The 14,152-nt window shown below is 41.7% G+C and overlaps 2 protein-coding genes across 3 annotated transcripts in view; one reads left to right on the top strand and one right to left on the bottom strand.

The window, feature by feature from the left end:
* The window catches only part of DCAF10 (DDB1 and CUL4 associated factor 10), a 42,982-nt gene extending 34,397 nt beyond the window's left edge, over positions 1-8,585 (bottom strand). The window contains exon 1 of the mRNA XM_019649516.1: positions 7,981-8,585. Coding sequence (XP_019505061.1) covers positions 7,981-8,504 — 524 coding nt within the window. The 5' untranslated portion in view covers positions 8,505-8,585. The remainder of the gene's footprint in view (positions 1-7,980) is intronic.
* EXOSC3 (exosome component 3) overlaps positions 8,004-14,152 on the top strand; it is a 39,705-nt gene continuing 33,556 nt past the window's right edge. Inside the window, exon 1 of one of the 2 annotated variants that reach the window (XM_019649517.1) lies at positions 8,004-8,069. The gene's annotated coding sequence lies outside the window, so the exon portion shown is untranslated. Of the gene's footprint in view, positions 8,070-8,604; positions 8,699-14,152 lie in introns of those variants that run through there. The other variant, XM_019649518.1, reaches the window with a different exon arrangement.

Consider the following 14,152-nt stretch of genomic DNA (forward strand, 5'->3'; position numbering starts at 1 on the left):
GGCTGCTCACAGCGGCTGCTAGCTGCTCACACTGGCTGCTGGCTACACACAGTAGCCCATGGCAACCCACGTGCCGTCGCCGGCGACTCATGGCAGTCCAGCTCCAGGTTGAGCTGTTGTTCAGCATCTTAGCTGTCGAGGGCAGTGTCACTGGCCCTCATATGTGGGATCCGAACCAGGGGCCTCTGGCGTCCCAAGCCAGTTCTTAACCAACACGCCATTCAGCCAGCCCCCCATTATCATTCTTAATTTGTTTATTTGGGCATTCTCTTGATCAATGAGTGTTTTTCAATTTTATTTGCCTTTTCAAAAACAAGTTTTCTCTCTGTTGGGTATTTCTATTGAATTTTAAAATTTCACTAATTCTATTGTTACTGAAGTAATTTCCTTCCTTCCTTCTCCTACTTCAGATTTACTTTGCTATTATTTGCAGTTAACCTCACCGTTCTCTTTCATGAGATGGATATTTAACTCATTAATTTTCCCTGTCTTCCTTTCCAGTTTATTAAAGATCATAATTTTCCTGAGGTACTGTTTTACTTATATATATTCCACAAGTTTCGAGACGTGGTATTTCCATTATCATTTAGTTCTAAATATTTCTAATTTCCATTATCATTTCTTCTTTGGCCCAAGAGTTATTTATAAATGTTTTTTGAAAACACATGAGGTAATTTTTAGTTATCTTTTTGTTAGTAATTTCTAGTGATCACATTGTACTGAGAAACTGTACTCTATGATAATCTTTTGAAATATGTGGCCTTATATGTGAAAATTTTGTAAATCTTCTTGTGTATTTGAAAAAAAAAACCCAAGCATGAGGTAGCTGTTACATATAATAGAGAGTGATATTAAAATGTTAAACATTCAATAATATAAATTAACATATGAATAAAATTAAAAACATTTTCTTAATAAACTAACCTATAGATTATAAAAATGCTTGGCAAGTGATATTAGTTATAATAAATTGTTCATCAAGTTATTCTAGTAATTTCCAATCATTTATTAATTTTTGGAAATTGTAGCCATAATCTTGTTTGACACAGATGCCCTGTCTGAACCATGGAGGGGCATAAAGCCCAAGAATTTCCACATTAAATAGGTAGTCATTAAGTAACCTGTACTCTTGATAAGTGAAAAAAAAAATTACTCTTAACATCAACAGAATTGTTCATGGGGCTGAATCCTGTTTTTAACTTTTGCTGAAGTAACAGTAAGTTTATTAAATTTTTTTAGCTTTTATAATGCTTATTAATTTTGTATATTCAGTATGTATTCAATTATTTTAATAACTAAATCAAAAGAGTAATTTATTGATATATAATATTTAATTACAGTAAGTCCCCGACTTACGAACATTCGAGTTGCGAACAAATCGCGGAAGTAGCTCACGTCTGCTAGACATTGTCACTGTGTGCGGTTGTGTGCTTACTGTACCGAGCGAGTGTACAGTAGTACAGTGCTCAATCAGAGCCCAGGATGTCCGGAAGCAAGAGGAAAAGCAGTGGTGATGGGGAGGGGACTGCTAGGAAGTGCAAAGACTCACTTTGTCAGACTTATGAACGAGTTGGAATTACGATTGAATCTGACTTACGATCGAATCTGACTTACGAACGTTCTCCCAGAATGGAACTCACTTGTAAGTCAGGGACTTACTGTATATCAAACCTAATCCTTCCGTCCAGATGAGAGATAATGTAATATAGCAGTTATGAGCATTAGCCAGGATACAAATCCTTTGTATATTGATGACCTTTCTACTTCTCAGTTCTCTCAAATAAATATGTCTGGTACAGAGAACATTTATGTGGGCAATCATTTTCATTAATAAAATGAGTGTTATTAACACCCATCGTGGGCAGGTATTCAGTGTGTTTTGGCAAACTTATCCCACTAAATAAAGATGGAATTCAACAGGAATGATAAAATTAGGAATCTGCATCCCAGGAATCATTCAACTGTAAACCATCCCCTTAGGCCTCATTCATCTGTTGAGTATCCTATCTTTCCATAGAAGTACACACTATGCCAAGAGTTATTATGTTGGATGGTGCCCCCCAATAGTGCTATTACTCTCACTGACTGCTCTCTGCATTTCTCTGGATCTCCTCAGAGGCTGCAGTTCCCACAAATGACCATGTGAAAGTGGGCAAGTGCCTGAGAAAGGTAGGCAGCCCCACACTAAGAGAAGCCAAATGGTCACTAGGCATTTGCCTATGGATTTTGTGTGGGGTGGGAGTGGAAAGGAGGGTACCCAGCATGGGTCAGAAGCAATTAGAATGGATGCTATAGTTCTCCAGTGAGATGTTTGTTCATAGCTTGCTGTGCCAGTTCTTAATTCTATAGTTGCTATATAAAGGGTTATTCTGGGAGGTCTCATGTAAGGTGTTGATGCATTAGAAGGGAATTCAATGGGCTTGGGGCAATACCTAGTTATCTACTATGAACATATATCAAAATTTTAACAACTGATACAGATGAAATAATGTGTACTAGCTGAATATCAGGCCTGAATGCAGTATTCTATATCTGCCCTTGGGAGCAAGATTTTAAGTGTTTTATCTTGTGTATCTTTATGTTTGTATTTGATTAACTGAGGTCCACTATGATGTGTATGAAGAGCTTCTCCTATGATAAATTCGTTTTCTCCTTGAAGTTATCAATTTTTGATATGTATATATTTTAAATATAAAACTCATTCAAGTTCAGAACTTATCTATTTTCCAAGTAAACTGAGCTTTTATTATTATGAAATGACCTTATATGTATAGTAATTTTTGCCCTTTTAAGCCCATTTTGTATGACATTAATATAGCTCACCAGCTTTGTTTTATTTAAAATGCATTTGAATAATCTTTCTCTATTCTTTTGAACATTTAGTATTTCTATATTTATTATAATTAGTAACATATGGATTTACTTTCAACCATTCTTTGTTCTTTTTATATATTGTATCTTTTCTATTTTTTTCTTTCCCTTTCTTGTCTTCTTTTGGAATTATTTTCTTATTCCATATAGTTCCATATCTACTAGAAAGGATATGTTCTTTCTTATCTTTTGGTGGTTACCTTGCAAATTTTAATATGCATACTAAACTTATTAAAGCCTACAGCTAATATATAATTTCTCCTCAAAAAGACATAAGGAATTTAGAACATCCCTTCATAATTTATATATAATTGTTGCCCTCTATTTTAGTTCCATCTCTGTTAATCCCAAAAGACAAAATTCATTTTACATATTTTCCATTTTCTTTGTTCTTTATTCCTTCTAGCATCTCAAACCTTCCATTTGAAAATCTTTTCTTCTCTCTCAACTTAGAATTCCATTATTGAAAGTCTGGTGGCAAACTTACTCAGCTTTGATTGTGTGAATATTTATTTCATCTTTGTTCTTCATCTTTGCTGGGTATACGAGGTCTGACAATTAAGTTCACAAACTCATCCTAGAAAAAGTGCTACATCCCTCATTGCTGAATACCACTATGGTCACCTTCGAAGTACTCCCTTTGGGAAGCTATGCACCGATGCCAGTGCCTAGTCCACCCTTCAAAGCAATTTTGGAACTCTTTTTCTGGAATGGCCATCAGAGCTGTCATCGTATTACCCTTGATGTCCTGAATGTCATCCAAATGTCTTCCTTTCAATATTTCCTTTATCTTTGGGTAAAGAAAAAAGTCATTGGGGTCCATATCAGGTGAGTAAGGAGGGTGTTCCAATACAGTTATTTGTTTACTGGCTAAAAACGCCCTCACAGACAGTGCTGTGTGAGCTGGTCCACTGTCATGATTCAAGAGCCATGAATTGTTGGGCCGGCCGAGTGGCGTGTTGCTTAGGAGTTGGCTTAGGACGCCAGCTCTGAGCAGCAGGGCCCCAGTTCAGATCCCACATTAGGGCCAGTGACGCTGCACCCTCTACAGCTAAGATGGTGAACGGAAGCTTGACCTACAGCTGGGCTGCCAGGGGTTGCCAGTGACCACAGTGTAGGCTGCAGTGGGACTGGGCTGGCCGGCAGCTCAAGGTGGCTGGCCATGAGCTCCCGAGAGCGGCAGTCCAATGACCGGTGAGAGACTGCCTCACCAGGGAAGAGCGCAATGATTACAATACCAACATGGGCCAGTGAGGCGACGTCCTCCACAACTAGACCGAAGAGCAAGAGGACAGCAACTTGTCTGTTCCCCTTCCCCGATTCCACAATAAAAATCTTTTTGGGGGAAAAAAAAAGCCATGAATTGTTGATGAAAAGTTCAGGTATAACTTTTTAACACAGCCTTTTCAGCACTTCCAAATAGTAAACTTGGTTAACTGTTTGTCCAGTTGGTACAAATTCATAATAATCCCTCTGATATAAAAAATGGTTAGTTGCAACAAGTTCGCATACTTGTTAATCCTCGAAGACAGTTAGATTGGCAGTTTTTTTTTCCAGCATACTAAAAATAATCATCATTGTCCTCTGATTTACACTATTATTGACTAATTGGCTATGAGGCTCATAGTTACTTCTTTGAAGGTCTTTTTTCTCTAGCTTTTAAGATTTTGTATTTGTTTTCTTGCAGTTTCACTATATGTCTAGGGAGGATTCCTACTTGGGAAGTGTTGTGCTTCTTAAATCATGGCTTAGTACTTTTTTTTCAATTCTGGAAAGTTCTCAGCTTTTATCTCTTCAAATAGGTTTTTTGCCCCATTACTTATCTCATTTTCTTCAGGAACTAACCAAATATATACGTTATGGGGTTTTTCTCTCTATGCTTCATGTCACTAAACCTTTGTATTTTCAATCTGTCTCTCTCATCTGCATTCTGGATAATTTCTTCACTTCCATTCTCTAACACACTAATTCTCTTTTCAGCAGTGCCTAATATGTTTTCATAGAGGAATTGCTTGAGAAAGTCCCACATTTTATTATCTATCTATTAACATTATCAAATTTCCTTTTTAAAAATGTTATCTTAGAAGGTGATACACTTATTTTGACAACATTACTATTGCTTAAAACATTTTGGGAATTCTTTAGAAATTATCTTATAATCCATGTATCCTTTCATTTCTTTTTTAGTGGCAACTTCTTTCTAGTCTGGTCTCTATTAAATTCATATTTTTAAATCTTACCTTCAGTGTCATCTCTCCTCTGTACTGAGAAGTTCTTGTAAGTGACAGTGGTTATGGTATCCAGTTAAGTTGATTTAACTGATACATAACTGAAGGGTATGAGAAATTACTTCATTTAACAAAGAGATGTCACTTCTAAAAAATTAAGTGCTATAAAAATTTGGAGTATATTAGTAGATGAAGTAAGATACTAAAAAATTAAAACAATGAACTATTTTCACCTATCACTTTGACATAGATGAAAAAGAAATGCATTGTGCAATGTTGGCAAGAGTATAGGAGACAAGCGCTTTCATATGTCTCTGATAGGAATGAGAATTGGTATAGTCTTCACAGAGGACAATTTAATAATAGGTATCCAAAATCTTCATGACCTGAATTCATTTCAGGGATTTATCATAAGGACATAAGTCTAAAATATTTGTTTATAGAGGGTTTATTTAAACTAGTGAAAAAATGTTGTGGAAATATATTTATTAACATAGGTAATTCACAATATACTGTATTTTAAAAAGCAGGCTACAAAACAGCATGATTCCAAGACTGTATTAAAATCAACATATACCAAGAAAAAAATTCCTGAAATATCTAATTAATCTTTGGGATCGTTTTGTTTAGCTTCTTTTTGTTCATTACCTAGGTTTTCTACAATGAGTGTATTATTAACTGGGTAATTAAACATTATTTATTTTGTTTAAATATCAGAGTACTTAATCACTTTTTACAAAAATGTTTCTATCGGAAAATACAGTCCATAGTCAAACAAGAACTATCAGTAATACATTCCTCATTCTAGTATCACTGGCAATGGAATTCCTTCTTCATAACTCATTCTACCCCTCCCACCCTCTACCTAAAATCCCACCTCCAAAGAGTAGAAACAGCTACTTCTGAAGGTCTGACAGAATAGGTAGGAGGAGGGAGGAGAGGAGCTGGGATATTGAGAAGAGAGGAACTGAATGTTTATGAGGAAGAGACTCTTGGTATTTTGGGAGGAGCTTTAAGAATAGGGTTTGGGGCCAGCCAAGTGACTCAGTTGGTAAAAGTGCGAGCTCTGAACAGGGCTGCCAGTTCCATTCCCACATGGGCCCAGAGATGCTGCGCCCTCTACAGCTAAGATTGTGAACAACAACTCGACCTGGAGCTGGGCTGCCATGATCGCCAGTGTCGGCAAAGGCTGCAGTGGGGCTGGCAAGCAGCTGGCGTGCACTTTCGTGAGCCGCCGTGAGAGAGCTGTCCAATGGCTGGTGACAGACCGATCTGCCTCAGCTGGGAAGAGCACAATGATTACAATACCAACATGGGCCAGTGAAGCGACGTCCTCCACAACTAGATGAAGAACAAAAGGACAGCAACTTGTCTGTTCCCCTTCCCCAATTCCCCAATAAAATCCTTAAAAAAAAGAATAGGGCTTGGTTGGAGGAAATAGAGGGAAGAGGAGGTTCCACGAATAAACCTCAGCAAAATGCTTTCTCCTCTCACCAATTTCCTCTGTATTCAGGTGCACATTTATTGTTAAAGTTCCACACAACTGCTATAATGAGAAACTCCAGAGATCCCAGCACCAAGTGTAATTAGGAAGAAGCATTTGCATCAGGGAAATGGAATAAGATGTACCTGCTAAGTGATTCCAGATTCAGTTGCTTTGCTCCTTCCTTAGCACACGTTAAGTCTTTCTTTAGCAAAATTCTTTGCTGTGTTAACCTATCATCATTCAGCTTCTCTCACATGATATGCTGCCCCTCCAGCCACAGGTCCTTTGACACACTAGTTCCTCCACATGAAATACTCCCCAACCCTATCTTGACTAATTCATCTTCTACTCATTTTTCTGATCTTCGTTAAGTGTCACTTCCTAAGGGAAACCTCAAACACCCTATTCTACAACAGGTTCCTTCAAGCCTTTACCTCAATTTGTAAATATACATTATGAATCATTTAGTATGGTTATTCATATTTAGTTGAACCATTTGGTCCCAAGATCAGTGAAAGCAGTACCATTAGCTGGTTTTGCTCATCACTGCAACGTCCACCTCTGGTACATACAAACGTTCAACAATTATTTGCTGAATGAGGCAATGACTGAATGAACACTAAGCAAATAACAGGAATCCAGAAGCCTTGATAAGGTCAGAGTTATATTAACCATGTCGTCTCATGGTGGAACTGTGTAAATTTTCTCTTTGACTGCTGTTAAACTTGTTCGCATACTCACAAAACAGTTTTAAAAATATATTATTTTGAAAATCGGCCCAAAGTAAACAGAGGCCAAACACGAGATATTTAATCAGCCAGGAAAAAGGCTGGATCCTCTTAACAGAAGCATGTAGTCTACCCTGGAAACTTCACAAATGCCTCCCCAATTCATAAGACACCTCTCTGCAGTGTCTTTAGCATCTTACTGGAGCAAAGGAACGCACACTTGTCCCCACGGGGCAAGTCAAGCACTATGTACAAGACATGTGCTGGCTCCCTACCCTTGACACATGCTTAGGTGAGAAAAACGCAAGCCAAGGGTTACAGGGAAAAAATTGGGCATTTATCCAGTGTGTTTACTGAGCATCTAGTGTGCCAGAAAACCCCAGTTCTGGACTGGCTCTGACAGACCTGCTATGTGGCTGTAGGAATTTCCCCTTCACAGAGCCTGGGTGTCCAGGTGAGCAAATGAGGCCACGGGCGCAGGATGGGGCAGGATGGGGCCTCCGACAGCAATCGAGCATTTCAGAAAGCGCCAGGAGCATGAACGCCAATGACCCCAAACAAACTCGCACACCCCGGCCCGGACCGATCAAGCGAGCCCTGGGCAGGGGCCCAAGGGCAGCCGAGCCAGGTGGAGGCAGGTACCCGCCCTCCGAAGGACCGCGCTTACCCGTCGGGCGAGTACTCGAGATTGAAGACGGCACCGTGGGTGCGGGTGCTGAGGTACACCGAGTCCGCGGGATGGATGGAACCATAGAGGTTAGTCATGGTGCGGAAATTGTCGCGCGCCGGATCCACGAACAGCCCGCGGCCCAGGCTGCGCTCTCTCAGCCACCCGAACAGCCGGGCGCCGAGGCCGTGCGCTTCCCGGCTCCCGGCCTTGCAGTCTGGCCCGGGCCGCCGGCACGTCGGGGAGGGCGGTGACGGCTCTCCCAGGGCGGAGGCAGCTGAGGACTGCAGCGCTCCAGGTGACCCGAGCTGCGCGGCGCGCGAGGCCTGGGGCAGCGAAGGGCCGCCGGAGCGACGCGGGCTCCGGGAAGGCGACGGGGGAGGAGCTGCGTCAGCCCCAGGCAGTGGCAGCGCGGGCGGGGAAGGGAGGTACCCGGTTGTTGCCGCCTCTCCTCTGTGGGGTGCTGGCTCATCAGCCCCGGCCTCCTGGTCCCCTCCGGGGCTACCGGGTCCGAAGGGAAACATAACTGGCGCCCCCGCCCCCCGCTCCGGGCCGCTGCCCCGCCGGCAGACACCTCAGCCCACCCTTCCCAGCCGCCACTTCCGGCGCGCGTTGGCCTAACCCCGCCGGCTGGGAAACCCGCGCCTCCCTTCGCCACCATCCGCCGGGGACCGCGAAAGCCGGGACACCGACCGAAGGCGGTCCGAGCGACTCAACTGTATGTGTGCACAACTGAGAATGCTCAGGGCCGGGGCTGTATGGTGCAATTAGCATCTGGGCACCGAGTGCGACATTTTGTAGTTGTCAGTGACTGTCACTGTGTGCCAGGGGGTGACTGGGCCTGACTAGTTAGAGAGGTTCGGTATGATTACCTACTGTTATCCTCCACTTTACACACATCAGCGAGGGGAAGAAATTACCATGCTGGTCTCACATAGTCAGTGGCATAGTTTACTGCCTACTAAACCTGGAGGTCTAAGGACACCAGTTAACTTCTGCACTAAAAAGCCCTGGCCTGTACAGTGCCTGGAAAATGGGGCCTACTGGTGCCCTGATTATCTGCCCGATTCCCAGCGTCGGCACAATAGGCCAAACTTTAGCAAGGCCAAAGCCTTCCTCTCTGCAGGAAAGATTATATATCCAGCCAGGAGTCACTGACAGGAGCAGGAGACCTGAATCAAATTCACCTTACAAGCAATAGAGCCCAGCGTCAACCCTGCTTACAATCTGCCAGGCAGGGCATGGAGGGCATGACAGATACAAGGCCCTTCATCACCGCTATTGAAGATAAATACACAGAACTCTGCAGAAAAGGGTTAACAGGAACTGGGGTGTTTCTTGGGAAGGGGAGTCTTCAATAAAGGAAAGCTTGAGGTAAAAGGAGGAGTAGATAAGGAACTGACAACTCTTCTAAGTCTTGATCAAGAGCTGTGTTGTAAAAAGCTCACATTTGGTGACTGAAGAAAAATCTGGAGGATCTTTGTAGAAAGATCTATCCTGTGAGAATAGACCTAAAGTATCTCTGGAGGAAAGGAATGAGATTCAGAGAGGGCTGAACATTCAGCAGGTGCTTCCAGCAGGAAAGTTAATAGTTACTCAGCTCTCCTGTCCATGAGCTGATAAAAAAAAAGGGCAAGAAGCAAGCGTCCTGACTTCAGATAAGATCAAGGCAGCCATTCCTCTGGAGCTATCCCCCATGTTGCCCAAACAGAGCAGAAGCAATTGAGGTCTATCTTATGATTAACAAATAATCTCCCTTAATGACCCACAACTTCCGGCTGCAATAGGCCTATTTAATAGAGGCCTGTTGCTTGACCTCCAAGTTATGGCCAATGGCTAAAACTTTATGCCCTACAAAACCTTGACCATGACACATTCACCAATGTTAACTTTTTTAATAAGTAAAATAAAACTTAAAATTTAAAGGTTCCATATTCTAAGGCATTTAAGATACAGTTCCAATAGAAAAGCGCAAGTTCTACAAGAGTTTGTACTGACCCAAGAGAATTAGATTTCACAGTTCTGGCAATTCAAAATTAACACACTATAGCCCCCAAACTGAATAAGAACCGTTCACTGACAATTGAGAGAATCAAAAGAAACCAAATGGGAACAAAAACATTTTGTAGGTTTACGTATATCTCTAGCAGTTAGATAATGAGTCTTGAAAAGTTAAGATAGCCACAAACTTAAGGCAGAGGTGCTTGTAACACATGGAACAAGTCTTTCAGTAATGCCTGTTTTTTTCTTATGCTTCTACTTAAAATGTAAGTGTTCACTTATTCCAAGTAATCTTTACTAAAACCTAAAATAAGAATACATTACTTAAGGACTAAAATAAGTGACCATGATTTTACAACCAATCAGTAAAAAAAAAAAAAAAATCACTGGAAGTTAACTGAGAAAGCACTAAAAACAGAACTTTAACTATGCCAGCTCCTATTTACCAACTGCCTTTGAGACTCTTTAAATACAACCATGTTAACAATGAATTGATTTCAAATCACAGTCTACACCAATTTCTATGTAACACTATTTCTGAAAGCTAAAAACTTTAAATTCCTGAAATTCACAGATACCACTTCATCAAAAATGCCTAAAGCATCTTCTGAACGCCTTTGCTCCTGATGCTCTTTTCAGATCACAACAAAAGTAAAGTGGCAAAGGTTTCCTGAAATTGGCAAAGGTTTCCCCTAGGCCCAGGTATCACATGTTTCTGGATATCCCTGACACTTAGGATCTATCTCATCAAGCAAGCAGGAAGCAAATTTATTTACTTTCTTCCCTGTCCACTGACTAGATGTTTTCAAAAAACTGCTTCCCAATTGATGTCTTCTAATGTAGTGTGCCTGAAATGTAAACACTGGCCTTTCCATTCAGGCTTTTATACTTTGGGAGCAGCCGGTTTACTCTTGATGTCTTTGACATCATTGGTTCTGCCCATCAAATAGAATTCTTTGTTAGGAACAAGATTGACAAAATTAGCAAGGCAGTTGGACATGGCATAAAAAGCTGAAATGGTAGCTATATCCCAGGCATCTTCTCGGTTGAAGCCATGCACTTCGAGCTTTTTGAAATGGTCATCTGTTATGTCATCAGCTCTGGAAATAGCAAGTGCAAACTCCAGCATTGCCTTTTCCCGAGCAAGGAGGTCAGACTTTCTCCAGTTCACACAGACCTGCAAGAAAAACACAGTCAGAAGCAGAATCTCTATTCATCAAAATACAGCCAATAAAACACAGGCCTAACAAAATGGACATTAATGAAAAAATCCAAGGGTAGAGTAAAGGGGCAAAGTCAGGCCATAATAAACTTTTCAGATGGATATTTTGGTCAAGTTCAATGGAATGCAAACCTGAACTCTGGCATCTCTGCCAAGAAGACTTCTTTACTTACTCCAACTATAAGAACCTCTTTCTCCACTAAATACCTATGGCATCAAAAATCTCAGAACCAAGACTCAGACACTCTTAGTACAAAAGGACCTCAAATCTTTTCATGTGAGAAAAGTAAAGCTCAGATAATTATCCCTTTACTTCCCTAGGAAGTAGTATTTCTTATTACACCCCCATTTTATTGGCAAAGGAACTGAAGCTCAGAGAGGTGAAGTGACCCCAAGGTCACACAGCTAGAGGAGCAGAGCTGGGATCTGAATCCAAGTATACTGGATTTCAAAGATTATACTAATAATCATTACCCTTGCTGAAGCATAATGCTGAAAACTACTAAACACCTAAAAATAGAAGAATAGTTCAGGAAACCATGGTGTGACAGCACACCATATGGTCACCAGGGAGGCAATGCCTGAGAAACTGATCCTGGATGAGCAAAGTTCTGGCGAGTAGGCAGAAGGCTCTGAGCAGGGGAAAGGGGATAATATATCTGTCCTGAAGTTATCTTCAGGCTAACAACAGAGGCTCTCAGGGAACAGTCTGTAAGATTTCCACTCAGGTACGGTCAGGAGGGAAGGTTGGGGTATGAAGACTGATACCCTTAACCTCAGGAATAAATGCAGAGAACAGATATTTCTGTTCCCCAGCTCAAAGCATCAGGAATTGCACTGTAGAGTTCAGTAGGACACTGTAAACTTGGTGCCAAACCCATGTTCACTGTGTTCTTTATCCTCAATCCATTTCTCTGGGAAGAATTAGCATGACCTCTAACATCCAGATGATCCGACTCTGGATGAAGCAAGGAGAGGGTAAACCGTTGGCAGGGGGTTGAGACCCATTGCACAACCAGTCTTGGTAGAAAAGAGTAGATGGAGGCAGTTCCAGAATGAGAGGGAGACAGGCCCAGGATTGGGGCCAGAAATAAGAAATAAAACCTACAAAACTGGTTTGGGCCCATTAGGAATAATTTAGTGGATAGACTAAATTCACACTGGAAAATGCAAACAGTATAATGTACCAGAAAGCATGCAAGCTTTGAAAATGGACTCTGCCACATTCTAGTTGTATGCCCCATGTTAAGTTACAGCTCTGAACTTTAAGGGTAAAATGGTTATAATAAGGCTCAACCTAGAGGGGGAGTTGTGTGCATTTGAGAGAATGTATGCCAAGTATCCAGTACCAGGTTTGGCACAAAGCTGGGGCTCAGCTAACCTCTAGCCCCAAACATCACATACACACAGAAGCAGGTGGGCACAGTGATGGGGACTGAAAGGGAACTCAAGCAATGGGAAGAACTAGAGGCATGTGTTTTTTGCACCCGAGAGTGGCATGGGCTTTTCCCTTTCCTCATGTCTGAAGAAACCCTGAATCTGGCATGGGGAGGCGGGCACTAACCTGGTCAGAGAGCATTGGATTCTTCGAGTAGACCCTGTACTGGGCACTGTGGACAACCACGCTGTATGGGCACCTGCTGGCCAGGCTGATCACCACAATAATTAGTTCTTTATCAGCTTTGCTGAGCTGGCCTGGGGAGGAAGACAAGAGGAGACCTGTCCAGACGCCCTGGATAACAGCTCAGAAGAACCTAGGCAGGCTCAGCCATATTTTAGCAATAGAGTTGTTCACCCACCTCCTCACCTACCTGTTCATTTACGCATTCGTTCCCAGTCCCTCGCTACCAACTACCCTATTTTATTTTTTTCATGATACTTAACACTTTCTGCAGTCAACCTGTTCTTTTGTTTAGTTTGTTCATTGTTTTCCCCTCTCTAGATGCTGTTTGAAAGTCTAGACATTTTTCTGACTTGTTCATCACTATATCCCCAAAGGAGTACCTGATATATAGTGGTTGCTCAGAAATTATGTGTTGAATGAATTACTAAATTCAAGAAACATTATCTGAGGTCCATCAGGTACTAGACAACCACTTTTTAAAGAGCGGGGGGAAAGAAGAGAGGAGACTTCCTAAGCTCAGGAGACCTACTACTTGGAGGTAGGGAGAAGGAGCATATCCACTTTAGTACCCAGTACCATTCTGGGAACTTTACATATGTAATCTCATTTAATCCTCACACCAGCTCTGCAGGGCGGGCATTAAAGCCATTTTGCTAGTGAGGAAACCAAGGCTTTGCAACATTTAGGTACTTTATTGAAGCTCACATTTTTTTATGGCAGAACTCAGACTTGAACATGGAATTTGTCTCTTCCCACTAAGATAGAGAAGCTGTAGAAGCTGTGGAAACATAAGGCAGACAGTACTCTGTATGCCACTAGTAAAGGACAGATGAAGGAACCTGTGGGAGTTTAGAGAAAGAAGGATCCTAGTTAAGTGAAGGCAGCTGAGATGGACTTTGAAGGCAAGTTCATATTCACAAAGCACACAGAGGAGAAAAGGCATCCCAGTAGCACTATACAGTATGAGCAAAGTTAAAGAGGGGAGATATCACAAAACCTGCATGTTTTGGAGACTAAAATGTAGCCCACTTAGATTCAAACAAAACATAAAGAGGGGCTAAAGGAAATGAGGCTGGGACGGCAGGCTTGGTGGTAGGCCATGGAGAGTCATTATGATAGATTGTCTCCCAGTACCTGCTCTCCCCTCTTCCTTTAATAATAGAATCCATTAATTTCAGCCGGCACATGGTCGTACAGCTTCCCTTGCAGCTAGATGTGATGCCGTGATGATGTGACGAAGTTCTCACCAATGGGATGTAAATGGAAGAGATGTGTGTGATTTCCATGTTGTTATCTTAAAGGGAAGGGATGTGTGCCCACAAGTG

Source organism: Hipposideros armiger, unplaced genomic scaffold (genome assembly GCF_001890085.2).
Source record: "Hipposideros armiger isolate ML-2016 unplaced genomic scaffold, ASM189008v1 scaffold_133, whole genome shotgun sequence".
NCBI classification, from domain to species: domain Eukaryota; kingdom Metazoa; phylum Chordata; class Mammalia; order Chiroptera; family Hipposideridae; genus Hipposideros; species Hipposideros armiger.